General features: G+C 45.4%; 1 protein-coding gene across 2 annotated transcripts in view; it reads right to left on the bottom strand.

Annotated features, from left to right (window-relative positions):
* Positions 1–2,096: 2,096 nt before the first annotated feature.
* Positions 2,097–21,457, bottom strand: part of Mrps35 (mitochondrial ribosomal protein S35) — a 28,876-nt gene continuing 9,515 nt past the window's right edge. For both annotated transcript variants that reach the window (XM_021165166.2, XM_021165167.2), the window contains exons 5-8: positions 17,191–17,330; positions 12,812–12,921; positions 11,587–11,656; positions 2,097–2,447 (exon numbers count right to left, since the gene is read on the bottom strand). In XM_021165166.2, the coding sequence (XP_021020825.1) occupies positions 2,178–2,447; positions 11,587–11,656; positions 12,812–12,921; positions 17,191–17,330 (590 nt within the window). In that variant the 3' untranslated portion in view covers positions 2,097–2,177. The remainder of the gene's footprint in view (positions 2,448–11,586; positions 11,657–12,811; positions 12,922–17,190; positions 17,331–21,457) is intronic.

Below are 21,457 nucleotides of genomic sequence, written 5' to 3'. Positions count from 1 at the left end.
GTCAGGCCATAGCACTCTCCCAAGGCCATTGTGTAACAGCTGCATAGAACGGTCCCACAACATCCAAGAGGTTTTTTTGTTATTTTATTTGTTTTTTTGGATGAGACAGGATCTCCTGTAGCCCATGCTGGCCTTGACTTTGTACATGCTAGCATTTTAGGTGCAGGCTACCACACCTGGTTATCCAAAGTATTCACGGGCAGTAGGACTGTCGGTTACCTAATTACAACCATCAGCTGTGTGACCCAAGCCCTGCCCTGGATCACAGTGCGGGTTCTTCTTCAGACAAGGCCAAGTCTCCAGATCCTGCCTTAGGTAAAGATTCTCTGACAATACAAAAGCTGAGGGCAAAGGCACAGTCGAGATTTCTAACATGGCCTGGATACCCTATTCTCATCAGTACTGCCCTACCAGACAGTCTTATGGAAGGAACTATACCTCATCCGGTCTGTCCCAGCACTATATCCATCCCAGCTTCCTTTGGCCCTGCTCTGCTCCTGCTTTCCACCACTCCACACGAAATCTTTAAAGTGCTGATATGCCATAAAAAAAAAAATCAGGGAGCTAACGAGATGGCTCAGTGGTTAAGAACACACACTACTGTTGCAGAGAACTTGAATTCAGTGCCAGAGCCCATGTCCAGGGGCTCTGATGTCTCTGTCCTCTCTGGGTACCTGCACCACCACCCATGCCCCGCCCCAGTCACATAACAGACATGTAATTAAAAGTAAAACGCATCCCCCTCCCCTCAGCTTCTGTGTACTAGAAACAGGCATCTGTGCCAGTCAGCCCCCAAAACTTCTTTAAACGTGCTTTTGATGTTTACATGGCAGGTCACTTACATGTGTGGCTTTTCATTCACTCTATGCAATGACCCTAACTGCAGAGCCACACTTGTTGAGTGACACCCTGTCCCACACACACCTATAAGACTCAAGGCTCTATTTTTGTCCTTTATAATCTGTCTGCCTTGGACATTACTAATTCCAAAGCCTAGTTTCATTTTCTACAAATGTCCAATTCCAGATACAATGCTAGAAAATTGAAAATTGGAAATTAAAAATACTGGATCGGGGCTGGGTGGTGCTGCTCAATGGCAGTGTGGGCTGAGCATGCATCAGGCCGTGGGTCCAAGCCCACACACTACAAAGCAACTCGTTCCACCCTGACCCGAATTCCATCTGTTGCTACTTCCCATCCGTCCTGGCCCGTGTCTTCTCCTCCTGCGCTGCTGGCTATAGGGGCAGGAGGAACAGAGGGAGAAGGCTGTGGACAGGCCTCTACTTGTCCTTCCTACCAGCTGGGCTAGAGACAATGAGCTCTAGAGGCAGAGTGTAGCCAATCAGAGCTGAAGCAACAAGACATCAAACGCAACAGGAAAGCAGAGAACTTCAGACTGCAAGACAGGCAGCTATGGGTGGGTCACACAGCCAATCACCTTGTTTCCACAGGGAACCTCCAATTCCCCACTTACACAGGCCTAAATCAGGAAGTGGCCAGCACACATCTGGATGCAGCTTTTGCTATGACAGCTTTACATCCTCCAGGACTGTTCTGTTGTCTGTGCTCTCTGCTCTCACTACAGAAATCAAGTTGTTAATACTGCGCTGTGCTGTTGAAACTAAGCCACCTGCAAAGGCCAGCTGTAAAGGGACCTGAAGAGTTTTCTGTCTGCTGCTAAGTGAAGTTTGTGAGACAGAGCACCAATGAAAGTGTGACAGACGCTGGGGTAAATGGGGTAAAAGAGCTAGCCTGGCTGCTGTCCACAAAAGAGTGCAGCCTCCTTGAGGCTGGCCACTGAGGGGCACGGAGGGCTTGGTCAGGCGCTGGGCTAGGTATCCTTAGAAACCAAAGTTATTGATCACAAGCAATCACTAAACCTGACAGTGGAGACAAGGCAGCTAATGAAACAATTATGCTCTGTAGTTGGGGGAGGTTTAAGATGATGTGTAGAAATAGAGTCAAAACATGGCAGGACCAGAGAAACCACAAGCCCCAGCCACCCTCACTCCCCCCCCCCCCCCCCCCCCCCCCACCACCACCACCACAGGGCACAGGAGTCTGAAAGCCGCAATGGTACCTGACGTAAGACAACATTCTTAAGGATTCTCCCATTTATATCAAATCAGTGACTAAATACAACATAAAATTGACACAGCTGCCTTCTAGTTTGGACTTCATGCCAAATTTAACAGTCTCTTCACAGACTCCTTGTACTGAGCGAGGCTTGCCTCGTTCTCCCCCTCGTTCTTGAGACGAACAATACACTTCTGATAATCCTCGACCTCTTTAGTCCCCAGCAGCTCTTCTCTGCTCGGCGCCACACTGCTCTCCGCAGCTCTCATCTGCAGCAGGGTCTGAAGGACACTGTTCTCCGAGGAGCTCTTTGCCCACACATACTCGTCCATGTCTTCCTCGGTCTTACTGTTTTCCCAGTCTTCAGTTTTCTGAAAGAGAAAGAAAAGTTCAGAACTCTGGGAAATGTTATCAAAGACAAAGTTCCTTTGCTTGTTGATTTTGGGGAAGAAAAGGTTACAATATGTTCAAGGTCCCCATCTACATTATACACTTAAAGCCTGCATGGCACCCAAGGGTTGTTCTGCCTCACAAACTTTACTCAACAGACAGAAAATTCTCTTGCAGGTAGCTATTCTGTAAGCTACCAGAGGTGCTCCTCAAGTAAGCATTTGCCCTGCTCTTGTGCTGGAGCACAGATGGAGGGGACAGGCCTGCAGGACCCGAACTGTAACACAATGACATCCTAACACTAGACAAGGTACTATGCTGCCATCTGGCCTCCAACTCTCTACATAGATAGCTGCAGATGGCCATGAACTTCTGACCATCCTGTTTCTACCTCCCAGGGGTTAAGATTACAGGTGTTTGATGCCACTCATTGTTATCTCAGTTTTAATGTTAAAAATAATGAATCAATGAAAGTATTATCTAACATGCTTATGGAATGACTGGGAAGGTAACGTGCCATGAAACGTAAACCAGGAGGTGGGGGCACATCTGAATGCACACAGGACCTGGGTGCACACGCAGTTGTTGCTACTGGAAGTCATGAATGGGCTGGTGTGTCTGGACACACACGCAGCTGCCGTCTGTCCTGACTGTTTTCTCGTTATCCTTACGTTCTGTTCTTATAACAGAAATGAGTTTTTAACTAGTGCTGGTGTTCTGTTGTACACTGCAGTGCACACCAACCCAACTGGAAACGCTGCTTATAAACGGCACCAAGAAGCTACCGCAGCACAGGTGTGGTTGTCCACAGCTTTAATCCCCACACTCAGCAGGTGACACAGGCCAGACAAGGCTACACAGAGAGACGGCCTTGTCTAAAAACAGAAGCGCCTCCCTCCAGACTCGGGATACAAGAGGATACAAAGGCAGTGCTATTTTTTATGAAGTACATCACTTTAGAACATTCTTTATTTAAGAAGCACAAATACAAAGCTTATAAGAGCTCCTCCCTGCCTTTTTTTTTTTAAAGATTTATTTATTTATTATATGTAAGTACACTGTAGCTGTCCTCAGATACTCCAGATTTCGTTACGGATGGTTGTGAGCCACCATATGGTTGCTGGGATTTGAACTCGGGACCTTCGGAAGAGCAGTCGGTGCTCTTAACCACTGAGCCATCTCGCCAGCCCCTCTCCCTGCCTTTTTTAAATAGAAGCAAATCTCACTGTCTGTTCCTTCCTTATTCTTTCTCTCCGGCCTTGAACTTGCAAACCTGTCTCAGGTGCCCAAATGCTGGGATATAAGACTGTGCTGTTCCACCTAGCTACAACTGCTAAAACAAGATGTAGCAGTGTCACAGTAAGTGCAATAGAAGGTACGCACAGCCCCACCCCAGTAGGTAAGACGCAGGTTACAGATTCCATGAGGACATGAATGTGAACCCCTGGCTGCGAGAAAATGGAAGAGGTCCTTCTAAAAACTGCTCACCACCATCTTCCTTAGACCATCTTTTGATTCTGTACAAGAGTGGAACCTGCTTTATTCAAGGGACCCTGACACTGAGCTATGAGACAGGGCTTGCAAGTCAGACCAGAATTTGGAAAGCTACATAGTGAGCTGTCTTTAGTTCTGGGCTACTAAAGGGACCAGGCTTCTAACAAGCATAGTGAAATTTCCTATAATCTCATAGAACTGAGTAGGTGAAAGCACCCTCTCCAGGTTTGCTTGGATCATGAATCTGTAAGGTGCTCCACATTACCAACTAAACCTCTTATTTCTGAAGAAGCAAGCAGTCAACCTTTCCAAAATGGGAAGTTGCTGAGTTCTGCATTGTCTTTGTGGGAATGGAATGACATGGCTCCCACCCTGGGACAGGGTCAATGGGGCATAGACCTTCATGAATGTCAATGGCTGCTGTGGGGTAAGCTTTGTTTGTATAAAAGCGTACATACTTTTATGTACCTTCTTTGAGGAATGTCTCCCTTGGTAACATTAATGACTCCATGATAATCAGAGACAGCATGAGTCTGGGGAGCAAAGGTGTGGCTAATGTCTCAGTAAAAATGGTAAACACTGAGACCTTCAGGGCAGCCTTTAATGCTGTAGAAAGGAACTCTAAAAACCTAGGTTCAAAAATATATAATTTCTCAACTATGCAAAAATATAAGGATACAATATGAATTATATAAGGAGCTTCTTAGATCTAAAGGAACAGTGGCAGCTGCACCATAAGCCAGCCTGTCAGAAAATACAAAGACAGGCAGAGACAAATGCAGAGATTCCTGAGTTCAGGGTCAACTTGCAACAGAGCATGTTTAGGCCCAAGTATGGTAGAAATGGTAATTTCAGGGTGGGGTGCCACCCATCTAGCTTGTCATCTGTGTTTAACAGAAGCAGGCAGATCTCTGAATTCTTTTGCAATGTTTAAAAAAAATGTGCTTGCCTCATAGGATAATCAAAAGGGAACCTGGAGTAAATGACTGGATTGGTATATAAAAGACTGGGCTTATGATTAGCAAGAGATGAGCTATCCAGACTATCCAGAGAATTTTTTAGAATAGCAATAAAGAACTGCATGGAGAACTGTCTCTAGAGAGGGCGAGAGCTGTCTGGAGATCTCCAGAAAAAGCAGAACAGGATGAAAGGACTCTGGAAAGCGTCTAGAGCAGGACCTAGGCTACCAGCTTAGGCCCACAATTTAACTTTAAGTTGTTTGTTTTTGCTACTCCCACACACCTCTCCTCTCCAAGCCGAGGCTGGTCCTTGGCAAGTCACCCAAACCTGAAATGCTGGGATGAGGAAAAGAGACAAACAGAGGTAAACTAAATCATGAAGACTGCAGCCCAGCGCAGACCAACTCCATCAATAGGACAAGCCCAGGATGCTGCCAATCAGGGGAGAAAGAAAATCCCTTCTGACAGACACCATCAACTGGAGCTGCCATGGGCTTATGGGAAACCCAACTTGAGAGGTGTAGCAGTTGTGCAGTACAAGCCTGCAATCGACTCCAAAATCTATAGATTGTGAGTGGACGGCCAACACCCAGGCAGGCCTGGGCTCACAGACAGTCCTTGTCTCAAAAGGATGAGGGTGGAAAGATGGCTCAGTGGTTAAGAGCAGATATAGCTCTTCTGGACGACCTGAGATTGGTTCTCAGCACCCACACCAAGGAGCTCATGGTGCCTGGAATGGAGCTCCAGAGAACACGACACCACTTATGTGTACCATGTGCACATACCTAGACGCAGACATCCACAAAGAATAAATCTTTTTTAAACATGAAAGAAAAGACAATATTTGGCATGCAATAAACAAAGAGGCAAATAGAAGGACAATGTAGTTAATAACTATAGGACAAGCACAGGATGGCCTTAAACTCATGGCAATCCACCTGCCTCAGTCGCCTAAGTGCTGGGTTACAAACTCAGCTGGGCCATTCAATTCATATTCATTCTAAAGGAAACCGTAGATGTTGTGTCATATAATTGGCAGTAGCTCAGACCTTTTCCTAAACAAAACAAGGGCTATTTTTAAAGTTATAAGGTCAATGCCATTATTACTTTGGTCACATCTAAGTTCACAAAGGCCTGACCTAGGTCATTTTTTCACTCAGTCCACCATCAGAAGACGTGTTGTGTGCAGGTTCTGGTTCACAGCTGGGGACATGTCTGTCTGTCTGCGGCCTGGGGGCAGGAAGACACCATGCAGAAGCAGCACTCGGGTGCTGGAGCTGAATGTAAGCTAAGCCGAGACTTTACAATTTTAGTATCCTCTCTCTCCTGTCACTGAACAGGTGGCTAGTCCTGCAATTGTGCAACACTCAGGGCCATGCTCTCACCCTGTGAGCTAAACAAGAAGTCAGTCCAGAAAGACAAAGAGCACGGCTGCCTCCAGAGCAGCAGCCAAAGGCTGGAACAGCACAACTGCAGGCTCTGTTCCTACCTACCCAGTGCCCCTGGCATCCTCATCTCTGTCTTGCTTGCTTGGGGCCACCATGGACCTCGAGGTGACTTTCAACATCTTGAAGAACAGGCAAGAGGAGGGAAAAGAGGAAAAGGACAAACCCCAGGCAACAACCCACCTACTGCAAGCTGGAAGCAGATACATGCACGAGCCCCCTCCATCCTTCATACACCTTTCCAAAAGAACAATGTTGAAGTGAGATTTTCTTATTTATATAACTTAATTATGTTATAAAATTATGACTTTTAAACATTTTTGTTTAACTTTAATGTCTTTTAGAAAATGTTCACTGTTCCACAGATGGTCTTTAAAAATAGGCAATTAGCAGCCACCAAACACAGACACTATTGCATACACCAGCAAGATTTTGCTGAAGGGACCCTGATATAGCTGTCTCTTGTGAGGCTAAGCCAGTGCCTGGCAAACACAGAAGTGGATGCTCACAGTCAGCTATTGGATGGAACACAGGGNCCCCAATGGAGGAGCTAGAGAAAGTACCCAAGGAGCTGAAGGGGTCTGCAACCCTATAGGTAGAACAACAATATGAACTAACCAGTACCCCCAGAGCTCGTGTCTCTAGCTGCATTTTTAGCAGAAGATGGCCTAGTTGGCCATCATTGGGAAGAGAGGCCCATTGGTCTTGCAAACTTTATATGCCTCAGTACAGGGGAACGACAGGGCCAAGAAGTGGGAGTGGGTGGGTAGGGGAGCGGGGGGGGGGTGTATGGGGGACTTTTGGGATAGCATTTGAAATGTAAATGAAGTAAATACCTAATAAAAAATTGGAGGAGAAAAATTAGGCGATTAGTAATAAAAGGCAAGGGGCTGGGGAGGTGGCCAGTAGCTAAGAATATTTGCAAGCATGAGAACGTGTGTTCAAATTTCCAGCACATGTAAAAACCAGACATAGCTACTTAAGCCTTAGCCCCAGTGTTGAGGGACAGCGGTGGATCCAAGAGCTCACCTCAGCCAGTCAGCCTGTCCAAACAGCAAGCTTCCTGTTCAGTCAAAAACCATGTTTCAAGGAAGCAAAAGAGAGTAATGAACACCAGACAATGTCCTCTGGCCTCTGTGTATTCATGGGTGTACGTGCCTGTGTGTGCACACAGGTGCACATGAGCATCAAAGGATAGTAATCCAGAGGTGACCTCTCACACAGCTCCAGCAGCTTATAATTCATACACATTCTCACAGAAAAGAGAGTTACTAGAAAGAAAGGAAGAGAATCAGCTGTAATTCCACCAACACTGGAGAGATGGCTCAGGGTTAAGAGAGCTGCTGCTTCAGAGAACTCAAGTTCATCCAGATCAAAATCACCCCAGGGGATCCAATTCTCTATGGGCACCTGCACTCATGTACACACACACACACACATGTACTGACCCATACATACATACATACATACATACATACATACATACACACACACACACACAGAGACATACACACACCTCCTTCTTCCTGCCTGGCCACAACATCAGAAGTATCAGCTTTCCATTCCACGTGATCCTGTTCTCCTTCCCAGTTGGCTCCACCATCCACTTATTCATTTAATACATTTTATGACCCAGCTGCTGTGCCAGGCACCGTGCCCTCCTGGAGCCTCAGCCCAACAGGAGGCCTGATGCTGAGCTGGCACCAGCGCAGAAGATCAGGATCCCAGTGGAGGATGGACTCATAAAGGTCCCAATGAGCAGAGCTTGGCAGTCAAGGGAGAGAGAGCAGGGCCAGGGAGGGCGGCCCAGCACGGACACAGCCAAAGGGCAACGAGAGAGGACTCTCCACACCAGGCACTATTTTAAGTTCCGATACTATTAACTCACTGACCTCTCTCACACAGCCCTGTGAGTTACAGCTATTATCTGTTTTACAGACCAGGAAACACAAGCCCAGAGCAATTAAACAATTTGCCCCAAACCGCAATGGGCCTTGGTGGTGGAACAACATGTTCTAAGGAACACAGAGACCTGGTAAGAAGAATCACAGAGCAAAAGGATAACCTCGTATCCTTCTCCTTCGGAAGCACAGATTTAATCCGAGAACATGGAGCTGGTTAATGTGAGGGTTAGCACACTGCAGGAACTGATGCAGGAACTGTGCCCTAAACACAGATCTGTCACCTCCTACCACTCTCCGTATTTACAACTCTCTGTGACTAGGGCATGAATCACAGTAATATTCCACTATTTATGATTACAAGGACACCGTTGTCCTACATGAGGGGAAACAGTTTAATCATTAAAAAAACCCAAAAAACAAAAAAGCCCAGGCTGGCAGGTTGGCTCAGGAGAAGGCTCTTGCTCCCAAGCCAAGCCCGATGATCCAAGTTTGATCCCAGGGACCCATTTAGAAGGAAAAACCTGACTCCCACAGATGTCCTTTGATTTCCACAGGGCACTCAATATATGTGTGTCTCTTCTCCCAAATACAACAAAACAAACATGCAATTCATATAGATATAAAACAGTTTATTTGAAAAAAGTCTTAATAAAGTAACAATAACAACAAAAAATCCTGCCAATTATTTCAACTGCCAAGACTAAATTTTAACTGCCTATGTCCAAGAGTTCAACTCAATTTGGACCAGTTTTAAAAGCAATTCACTGAGTGTTATGTGCCAGATACTGTACAGATGTTGGGGTAACAGAGAGGAGTGCGGTACTGTCTTGTCCTTGCACACAGTGAGGCAGGTGTGTGCACAGGCACTTATCATGAATGTAGCAATGTTACCTAAGGAAGGAAGGAGGATGGCAGGAAGCATTCAGGAGTGATGCCACTCACACACACCTGGAAGGCTGGCCAGCAGGGAAGGACATGTGCAAAGCCATGATGCATGGGGAGTGCAGTGGCTTCACACACTGGCTAACGGGGGCACTGCCATAAAGGCTACACCACAGAGCCAGACTTGGGAAACCCAATGATGAGACCAACGGGGGGAGGGGGGGATGAGAGGGGGGAGCACCGAGTTTCAGGGGAAGGATGAAAGAAGATCTACAGGGGCGGAACAGCAGAAATAAGAGGGAAACAGCTCAATGATTTAATCAAAGCAGGGAAGATCTGGTGAGGCACTAGATTTAGGCAGAAGAGAATGGATTCAGTCTCAAGTGTTTTATTTTAGCCTCTGTCAAGTTAAATGTGTAGGCTGTACACAGGAATTTGCCATAAAAGTACTTGAAATTCTAAGAAAAAAAAATCTCACTGTAGTATTTTTAACAAAAGTAATGGATAATTACTGAAAGCCCGTTATTTGGTAGAAATTACCAAAAAAAAAAAAAAATCTCTCTGTTCCACCCAAATTCTTAGAAAGCCTAATGTCTGCACATATGGCTTTTGAAGCTTAAAACAATGACCCATGCAGAAAGTCACAGAGCCCAGGTGTGGTGGTTTGTATATCCTTGGCTCAGGGAGTGGCACTATTAGGAGGGGCAGCCTTGATGGAGTAGGTGTGGGCTTTACGATTCTCATCCTAGCTGCCTAGAAGTTAGTTTTCTGCTAGCTGCCTTCAGAACAAGAGGTGGAACTCTCAGCTCCTCCAGCCCCATGTATGGCTGGACGCTGCCCTGCTCCCACCTTGATGATGATGGACTGAATCTCTGAACCTGTAAGCCAACTCCAATTTAATGTCATCCTTGTAAGAGCTGCCTTGGTCATGGTTTCTGTTCACAGCAGTAAAACCCAAACTAAAACACCAGGCCAGCATGGCTGCACAGGCTGAAGGCTGATTCATAGCACAGGCTGAAACACTAGCCCAGAGTTTAGCATGTCTGAAGACGCTAGCACATATTTGTCTCTTATTACTGTCAGCACTCAAAGAATGTTCTTGGAAGCACTGGCCTCCCTTCCAGCCGTGCTTTGTGGAATGACTGACATGGCTGCAGTTACTTGCTTTGACTACTACACAAAAACACCCTTACATGAAGGCCTAGGTGAGCACTTTTCCAGAAGCAAACTCCGTAGAAATGCTAAAAGCCAAGGGACGTTCACGTGTGAGCACTAAGTGTTCAGAGACCAGGCTGCTGAGAACAAAGCAGTAGATGGGGCAGGGCTCTAAACGCTGGTCAAACACCAGGTGGCAACACCAGTTTCAAGTTTAAACTCCAAGCTGGTGAAGGAAAAAAAGAACTCAATTCAATAAAGCCCAGCGCTGTCGTAGCAAAGCTCATGTTCCTGCAGAGCTCCACGGCTCCTCTCATCTCACAGCGTCCTCACGGGTGGGGCTTTAATGTGGGAATTCCTTAATTACAGCTGTTTAAGACAGTTACACGAGGCTACTTTGGTATCAAGGTAATTAGTATGAAAGATGGAAGACTTTTTCATGAATCCAGAATACTGGCTTGTTATGTCACAGAACCACAGAAAGGCTCTGGTGAGCAAACTCTCACTCGGTGTATTTGTGCTTGTCTCTTCCTTTGGGGGTATTCACTTTCCAGGCAGCTAGCACATAAAAGACTCTGAACTGGCTGGATTTTACTCCTTGTTATTAACTCTTTTGACAGTAGTTATGCTCAAGCATGTTCTTGGTTCACAGCCAACGACAGTTCTCAATCAATTGACAGGAAAGAGATTAATTGCTGCCAATTAATCCAAACAAACCAGGATACAAACAAACACGGAGGATTCATGGCAGTGAGGATCTTGAAAAGAAAACGAGTGGACACAGTGCTTTGCCATTTACTAATCTTGAAATAGAACTTTATTTTCCTTTCACCTGCCAGCCACTTATTAAACCTGATCACTGTTAGTAACAGTGAAAATGCCAGTCTGGAAACAGCTGCATGTGTTTCCCCATCAGGCCCTGGGGCTGCCTCAATACACAGGTGCATGTGTTTACCCATCAGGCCCTGGGGCTGCTGCAATACACTGGGAGATGCTTCTTCCCTGGGCCTCACAGAACCACGCCCACTGAGGAGCCAGCCTCCTCGGCATGACTCCATTCGGAAGCACTTGTCCTGTGAGCATCAGGATGGCTTCTCACCATTGCTTCCACTGCTGTACCTAAGAGTGGGGCACGGTGCACAGGCCTCTAATGCCAGCACTCGGGACACTGTCCTACTGTCCTGAGATAGGACAAATGAACTACCTCACTGCCTTCACACATTTCATACACACTTCCAGTATATCACACACATCCTGGCCACACACCACATACATACTTACCCAAGATTCGTGGTACAGGACTGTGAGAAGATACATTGCATAGTCATAGTTCTGCCGCTTCAAAGGGCATCTATAAGGAGAAGAGGAGAAGGCAACGTCTCAGCATACAGATAATTCACAAGACATTCTAAAGGTCACTGCAGCATTCTCTGTTCTGTGCTACACAGGATAGTCTGGGCTTGGTGGTACACCTAGGAGGCACAGGAAGCTTGATCTCTCTGAGCTTGAGGCCATCCTAGTCTACATAGTGAGTTCCAGGCTAGGCAGGACAACATAATATGACCCTGTCTTGATGAGAAAGGAAGGGGGGAGGGGCAGAGAGATAGAAAGTGGGAATATTCAAGATATTAAATACTGCTATTATTTCTATCTTTGCTCTAATCATTAATGAGTTTATTTGTATACTACCCTTTAAGCTACTTTAAACATGACGATGTCCAAACTTTTCTTTACCATCTTAGTGCTTAAGAGTCAAGTGAATGGCACAAACTTGATAATGAGTCCCTTTAAAAAGTAGGGCAAATGAGGCTGGAGGGAGGCTCAGCAGGTCAGAGCTGGTGGCCATGCAGAGGATCTGGGTTCAGGTCCCAGCACCCAGATGGTTCACAGCCATCTGTAATGTTAGCTCCAGGGGATCTGATGCCCTCTTCTGACCCCCCAGACACTGTATGCACATGCTACACACATACATGCAGGCAAAATATTCATATACACAAAAAAGAAATAAATATTTTTTTCTAAAAAGCAGATATTGATTCTTCCAAAAGTGAGCTACACTGTACGTCCACGGTGGCTATTTTCAAATCAAAGTAACATCCCGATATTAAGTAAAACTTCATATGAGAATGGCATGTGATACTTTTTGGGTAATAAAATAAAACAGAAAAAAGTAACAAATCTCTTTAAATATAAAATAAGAGCATCATGTGGCTTATTAAAAAGTCCTTTAAGTAGTTCCTAGCATAAGCCACATAACTAGATAAATGACAGGTACTATTGTGTATAGAAAAAGCAACATTGTCAGATACACACACACACACAAAAGCACAGAAGCTCACACAGAGGCATGCACACAGACACATACGTACACATACACACACAAACAAAAGCACAGAAGCGTGCGCCCGCGCACACACACACACACACACACACACACACACACGCAGAAGCACATCCATGCAGGCACACACAGAATGACGACGAGCAGCCCGCAGGCTGCACCCACCTGTCTGTGGTGATAGTGAGCACATCAGTGGCCTTGCAGTACCGCTCTCCTACAAGTTTAATGAGTTTTTTCTTTGCATGATTGTCTAAATTCAAACTGGAAAGTTTAACCTTAAAAATACAAGAAAAATTATGTAAGAATTATGATTTGCTTCATGAAGAGAAGTATCACTGTTATTTAAATCAACATTAAACTACTAAGACAAAGCTTCCCAAACTTCTCTGTATGCAGTTAGCAGTCAGAAAAGCACAAGCCCAGTCTCACTCTTGGAAAGTGGGAAAGCAAAGTGAAAAGAGTTCGGATGCTTTCAAAGTGCGAGCGCAGTACCGCCCTGCAGATCCACAGCAAGCTGCAGACAAGCGCTGAGAGAGAGGACAGACCCACTCGCTGTCAGTACAGCTGGGCAGCAGAAGGGAGAGTCTAACAGACCAAGCACTCTAACCGGCACACACTAGCACTCTAACCACTCCACCATGAGACCAGGCTAGTGCATCACTGCAACTATTCAGAGGCTTAAGAGTCACCCCAGGCTGGGCAGTGGTGGCGCACACCTTTAATCCCAGCACTCGGGAGGCAGAGGCAGGTGGATTTCTAAGTTCGAGGCCAGCCTGGTCTACAGGGTGAGTTCCAGGACAGCCAGGGCTACACAGAGAAACTCTGTCTCGAAGGAAAAAAAAAAAAAGAGTCACCCTAACTTGTGAAAGCTCTAGGAGGCGGGACACCACAGCAGGGAGGAGCAGCTGCAGTAACTGCATGGCATCCCTCAGAAGCCGACAGTAGCCCCACAGGCTGCTAACTTCTCTTGAAGGCTTACGTGGCCCAAAGTACTGGCCACCAAGCCTGGGGATCAGAGTTCAATCAACAGACCTCACAAAGAGTTGCCCCTGACCACCACACAAGGGCATGGGCATACGTGTACATACACACACACACACACACACACACAGTGGATTAAACTGCAGACCGGCACACACTAGCTATACTCTCTGCCGCTGAGCTACATTCCAAGCTCAGAATCTTTTCTGTAAAGGGTGATTCTGTAGCTCGAAGTGCAGTGTTTATCCAGCACATGTACGAGACCTTGGGCACTGCAAAGAGGTAAAGGCTATTTTTATTTCTACTCGATATATTTAGGATACGTCAAGTTTAATTAGGTTCTTTCTGCTTGTTGTGACACAGAGCCTAGGTACATGGTAGATGTTACGCAGCCCAGAATAGCCTCCAACTCGAGATTCTCACACCCTAGCCTCCTTGATACTAGAATCACACAGGCCTGTGCCACCAAGCCCATCCCTAAATTGGATTTCTTACAGTGAATTTCTCAGACCATTTTGGGATTTTAAGATGCAGTGGTGGTACATGAATCTCTAATGTACATGGCTCAGTTCTACTTTTCATGGAATTAAATCCTCAAGACATGCACTGGGAAATACTGGACTGAACGAGAACTTTTTAGTTTTCAAAGAACTATGTCAAGGGTTAAGATATTAACTGGACATAGATTTGACACTTGAATATAGTTCAATAAAATACTATCACCCTGTTTTTTGATTACTATAATGGAATAGTTGAATAACTTTTGAATAACTTTATTCCTCTACAGTTCTGGGGTGAAAAGGGCATGCCACTGCTGTACGAGACGGAGCCATCACACATCACAGTCGGGAAGCCCAGAGCAGCGCGGCCTTAGGCTTGCCTTGGCACAGTGTGCTCTCTAAAGAACTAACTCAGGTCTCACAGAGCTATCATATTCCCTTCCCAGGTGGGTACTCCACAACTTACGAACGCTCAGGCCCCAGGTCATCACTGCCACACAGAGTAAGTATCAAGCTCTCAAAACACAACTCTTGAGGGACAGGCAGAGCCATAACTATAGCACAGCAAACATAGATTTATTCTCGGGAGAGTGTCAGGAGGAAGAAAGAGCTGAGACCTCATAATGAAGGGAAAGGCTCAATGGGAGCCTAGGATTCCTCTGGTCCTTGTCTTTCCCTTCAATAACCTTCCTCGCTCAGGACACCACAGCTCAGCGGCTCACTTCACTCACACATTTCCTCACTGATTACAGACCTCTGAGGCTGAGAACAGTGTCTATTTTGTTCTTGGCAACTGTATAGAACTTAAAAAGATTCAGTAAGTACTTGGTAAGTTAATATATAAAGCTGAAAAAGGAAGGAATAGGGTCATGGTGGTACATGTCTATCACCCAACATTTAGAAGGACCCCAAACTCAAGGGCAGCTGGGGTTACACAGTAAGACTATCTCAGAAAACAGTTCCGTATCACACTTGTACTCTGTGGCATTGAGAATCTTCTGTCTTCTGGGCAGAGTATGCTTCAACAAACAGGCTATGAGCTTCACAGATAAGCAACCCATTCTATGGTAAGTCTGATTGGTGGCAATATGGAGAAATAGTTTATGAAAACAGAAAACTGTACTACTTTGTAACAATGCAAATGCATACACATGTGTCTATGTGTAGTGACAACACACAGAAAAGTGAGTACCTTTTATACTAGGGTAATGAGAATATAGTGATTTTCCTTTTTTAAACCTCTATGAAATCCTAACATTAACAGTGACATTTTAAATTCCGATTTGTATGCCAATATTCAAAAAGTGGAAGCAGTATTATTATTTAACAACTGTTTTAAAACTCAGTTCCCATTAATATCTTACATAAAAGAGACTTGAGCCAGACACTCTGCGTCTCTTCAGTATCTGAGTGGCACACGCCATCTGCTAGCCCATAAAGGCTACAAACTCCTCATCCTTAAGCTGGACCAACAAACACTCTGACTTCAAGGCCAAGTGCCATCAGTCTCTCTTCCAGGATACACGTTCACATGGCTGCCACTTGTAATCAAGAGACTGTGGTGAATGAAATCCTAACCACACCATACTAAGAATAGCTATGTGTGTGAATGCGTCCCCTATATGCACACAAAATGTGACAGGACTCTGCTACCACATGTGAGAGCTGAGTGAGGCTTCTAGGTTTGCTGCTTGCTCTGAAACCTCAAGTCACTTTATCTCCTGGCAGGCCTCAGCTCTTAAGACAATGTAATTCACAGGACTTTTGCAGAAATGCACAAGATTAACAGAAGAAAGCAGCTTTTAAAGTAAAGTTCTAGACAAACAGCAAGCGTCTTTAATTCTTAACTACTTTTTGATTATTGAGAAAAACATAATGCCTACTTCACTCTTTAGAATTATAATCTCGGAGGGGACTAAGGAGGTGGCTGCATTGAGATCCCCAGCACCCTCATAAATGTCAGAGGACTGCCTTTAACTCCAGCTCAGGCAGAGAGGGGATCCCTTGAGCAAGCTGGCTAGCTAGACTAGCTAGGCTGGCAAGCTCTGGGTTCAGATAAAAGGCCCTGCCTTGACTAATAAGGGAGAGAGTAATCCAGGATAATTCCCAGTGAAATCGTAGGGTCTCCATACATACTTACAAAGACGTGCACTCACATAAACAGGAGTCCACAAACACACAAACAAGCATGCATACATACACACTACATACACACATACACCATATATATGCCTACACAGACAGAAAGTCTATAAATATGCACATACCACATACACAGAGAAACAAGTATGCATACATGTGCACATGCCACACACATACAAAGATAAATGTGATCCCTCTCAATAGTACTGCTGTGAAAATACGTAATAAAAAAAATATATATAAAAAAAAGATGAGTCAGATGAACAAATTAAAACAACAGCAAGAACCAAAAAAAAAAAAAAAAAAAGTACTGCTGTGGTTGGATTTCAATGTCTCCATAAGCTCGTGATTTTGAACACTTTGTCCCCAGGTGGTGACACTGTTTTGAGACATTGTAGAACCTTTGGAAAGCGGAGTCTGGCTGGAGGGATTTGGATGCGTCTGGCTGGAGGGATTTGGGTGCAGGGAGGAGGGCCTCTAAGGTTGTAGCCTGGTTCCATTTCCAGGCCAAGCTCTCTGCTTGCAGATCCAGAGATGTGAGCAAGCTGCCCCACGCTCCTGCCATCTTGAATAGGGGCTCTCCTGCTACCATGAAACTGCCAGCACAGATACATCTGCCCTAAGCTGCTCTGTCACAACTACACTACTGCACAGTCACCTTCACCACACTCTTTTAGTTTAATCCCTAGAATTCATGTAAAGGTGGAAGGAGAGAACTAACCCTACAGAACAAAACTAACGAGTGTTTAATAATCATTCGAGATGCTTATTCCTATTAAATAGTCAATTGCGAGCACATAGAATATGATGATATTCCTATTAACTACAGGAGGCTGCTCAAGCAGTAAAACTGTACTTTTATAATTGCACACAAATGCACTTAAACTGTACCTACGGACTCAGTGTTTAAACAGCTCTTACCCTTAACGTTACTGCTCGAGCTCTGGGGTTTCGAATAGATGGTCCCGATGACACATAATCCGCTGTATCAATCTCAACTGGAAAATGCTCCTCACATTTCTCATCACTGTCGAGTGCAGCTGGCCACTCAGTGCAGAAATCTGAGAACACAAAGTTATCTCACTTACAGCTTTGTAAGTGATTCCCACTGTAACATGGCTAGCAGACAGGGTAATTACCCAAGCACTCTGGAGTCACCGAGGTGTGGGCACAGGCTCCCCTCTGCATTAACACCCATGTTGCTACTCCTCACCCATTCCTCTGTGTCCATCCTAGTCATAAAGTTTGATTAAAGAAATGACCCGAGAAGGTTAAGTTTAGAGGGAGGAGAAAAGAGATGATGGGGACTGGGGTAGAGCTAGGGGAGCTTACCAGCCATGGCCCAGTCCCCAGCACTAAAATTAAACACACTGTCTTGATGGACATGTCTGGCTCTGTAAATAGCTGTTTTAACTCCCCCTTCCCAACAAAAGGCTCATAGCTCGGTGCCCAGAGTTTACTGCTTGTAAAGAGCAAAAAGTAATGCTGATTCATTCCCAGATCAATATCACTACACAAGATCGGCTGAAAGGAACTCAAATCCCTGAAGGAGCTCAAGTCCTGTCAACAGTCTTCCAGAAACTGACGGTCATCATCGTAAGTGGGACCTAACACTAGCTCCCGCTCTCCCGTATAACCCCAATGAGCCAGTGGGGCAATGGAAAACATATTGTCCTCATCTTCAAGCACGAGAGCCCAGAAAGAAGGTAGGTCTGGGCCTGAGACTAGACCACAACAATTTCCCAAGCACTTGTGGACAGGTGGACAGGGCTCTCTCACCCCCAAGCCGAGGCATAAACTCAGCTTCCATTTGTTGATGGGGGAACTGCCGGCTTCCCAGTTACTGGGATGTGATTTCACACTGCCTTACCCCACAAGGTCAGGATGGAAAGGGATTTGAGGCGAGAATGAAGGTCTCTCTTGCGGTGGTCTCTTCTCATTTCCTAAAGAGCCTCACTCTAAGAACAAGCACAAGCTATCAGTTCCTCCAGTTATAACGTTGGACCTCAGAGACCCAGGCTTCCTCCTATAAGGCACGCTGCCGAGAGAGGCTGCCATCACTTCAGACAGATAGCCTAGGGGACATTGAGAGGTCCTTCCCTTGTGACTTTTCTCCAAGTTAACAATTCCCCAATGGGTAGTACTTTGCTTATCTTTCTTTAGGCTTGATCAGGGTCAATAAGATGTCACGATTTATAAAGATTCTCTGACATCACTGACTTGTGTGGAGGCCGCAGGGGCCATGAATTCAAGGTCACCCTGGGCTACATAGAAAGTGCCAGCCAGCCAGAGCTGCCCTACAAGACCCTGTCTCAAACAAAATAACAACCAACCCCTAAAGCCTGTTTTGAGAGAAGTCAGGGAGGCATCACTGAAATGGAGAACATTGTGGCCTGAGAACAGAGGACAGCAGGGCAGGGCCAGTCGCCATTTGTCATGGACTCCAGCAGCACACTGCTCCGACACAGGCACAGCCGCTAAACACTCAGACCAGTCTGCAGAAGTACAAGGGCTTCTGCTTTTGCACGGTGTAATTTTTCCCTTTTAAACTGCAAATAAGTCATTTCAATCACCAGATGATAATTACAGTTTTTACGTTAAATTACCTAAATTATGTGTCTAAAAAGTGCAGCCAACTGGAAAGCACATAATAGACCCCGTTAGCGTCTCCTCATCTGACAGGCGTAGCAGTGGGCAGACTCTGAAGAACCCTGGCTTCTATTTAACTTCTCCACTGATTACCCAAGCTTTGGTAAATTACTGAACTTTCCTGAATTTCACATTTTCCATTTGCAAGTTAGATATAAAATCTGAAGTGACCTACTTTGAAAAAAGTTTGAGAAGAAATGCTGAAAACCCGTGAGTCTTCTGGAAGATACAATCCCAAGCCAGGACTGGCAGAAGCGTAATTAAGGAAACAGGCAAACGCTCACTTATGCTCTGTAAGAAAGAAACACTGCTGTGCTCCTGGATGTGCTGTGCAAACGCCTTCATTCTGAAGTAGGAACTAGAGGACTCCCTGACCAGTACTATCCGTTGATGAGTATAAGCACATTTAAAAGACAATGTTTAGAAAGGAAAACTGGGGTCAGCAACATGGCTCAGTGAGTGAAGAAAGACGCTGGCTGCCAAGGCTGGCTGCTTGAGCTTGATCCCAGGGAGCTACATGCTGAAAGGAGAGAGCTGGCCTATAAGTTATCCCTGACCTCCACATGCACACCACAGCAAGCACCTGCCCTAGCACATGCACACACACACACACACACACACACACACACACACCCCACAGCAAGCACCTGCCCTAGCACATACACACGCACACAGAATAAATAAAATGCAATTTAAAAAAAATTTTAAATTAAAGAGGTAAAAACTGAAATTTACCATGGTGTATAGAAATGCATTTGTTAACTGGCTTTTACAAGACCAAAAAAAAAAAAAAAGGAATTCAATCTGACCATTACAGCTCCAATCTGGAACAGTTCATTTCATTCTTTTCCTAAAAAGTCAGGTCAAGTACTCTGAACACCAACAGAATACTTTACAGAACACTTTACAGAACACTTTACAGAACACTTTACAGAATACTTTAGCAGGGTAATTAGGATACAGCATTAGAGATGCTGTCTGAAGGTACTAACTCAACTACAGAATCCCTGATAGCTGCAACTTCAAACTAGGAAATATCAGAGATGTTTATCTATATATATATATATATATATGACTTGGTACAAATGAGATCAAAATGAATCAGAATATAAGCATAGTTATACACACACACACAACCACATGAAAACGTGTCTTTGCACCATTGATGATATTGGGAGTGACATACTTCCACTGGGTTCACTGTGTAAGCTGGTGACACGGCTCTGGGAGGCTGTCGAACCTCTGGGAGGTGGGGCCTAGCTGGAGGAAATTGGTGTAGGGTTGTCTGTTGAGACACTCAGCCAGTTTACACTCTGGCTGTGTCATCTAGGAGCCAAAGCTATGCCTTCCCTGCCATGACAGACTATATTGTCTCAGATTATGAGCACAAACCAACCCTCCCATAAGCATTTCAGTTGGTGCTCTATTACAGTGAGGAAAAAGTACTGCTAATCACATGGGAAGGAGAAGCCGTAATACAGGTGGATGACAGGTTCACTGCTGCCCAGGGAGCAACAGGCACTGCTCCGAGTCAGCTGGCAGCAGTGGGGCCGAGCTCCTGCAATCACTTCTGTATTTATTCATAAGCATACACGGCATACAAAGCACAAGCTCTAAGTACATACTCAGTGCTCTGGAAGTGAGTACAGGAACTAAGTGATGATCAAAAGAGCGTTCTGGGGTGAGAGGCAGGGATGAAGGGGCAGGAGGTTTCTACTATCTGATTAGAGACACACACACACACACAATCACTTTTTGTCAATGTTCTAAAACAATCAACCAGGTCAAACCTGTAATCCCAACACTCTGGAGGCCAAAAGACTGAATGCTGCACGGTAGAGGCCAGTTTGTTCTACACAGCAAGTTTCAGATCAACCTGGGTCACACAACAAGACCCGTCTCAAAACAATTAAAAATAAATAAATAAACCAACTCCAGGATAGCTCTTTGCTGTATAGCAGCCTGTTGCTGGCCCCACTGACCACACTGCTATCTAGCATCTGCCTGCACAGTTAAGTCTGAGCCTCACTCATTTGAATCTATTGACAAAACTGCAGTGTTCTCTCCAGTCTACACAAGTGCTTTCTCTAATTCAACAAGTCCTCACCCTGCCTACAAGCAAGAATCATGGCTTGGTGGCCTGTCAAGTCTTGGTGTCTGTGGGACACCGGCCAGAGCTGTCGGGTGTCTGGAGACCTCTAAAACAGGGCAGCAGTTGCCACTACTCTTGGTTAACCATCAGAACTTGAAAGTTAAGATGCAATTGCTGAAGACAATGTGATCACGGGACACAAAGAAGCCACATGGGTACTGACAGGAAAGCTTCCTCCCCACTGGGTAGTTAGCACAGTTCCAGAAGTTGCTACCCAGGCTGTTGGGGCAAAAATCATCAACAGTCTCGCCCAACTATAAGCCACAAGTTACGGTAACAAATGATGTGGCAACAGGCATTGTGTAGGTGACTACTTTCTGATTGGATTTCAGACCTGTTCCACAGGAGGAAACACATATCCATTCTTAAACCTGGTCAAGAACTCCC

This window comes from Mus caroli, chromosome 6 (assembly GCF_900094665.2).
Source record: "Mus caroli chromosome 6, CAROLI_EIJ_v1.1, whole genome shotgun sequence".
Classification (NCBI taxonomy): domain Eukaryota; kingdom Metazoa; phylum Chordata; class Mammalia; order Rodentia; family Muridae; genus Mus; species Mus caroli.
Note: the sequence above shows the minus strand (reverse complement) of the source record. Positions and strands in the feature narration are given on the sequence as shown.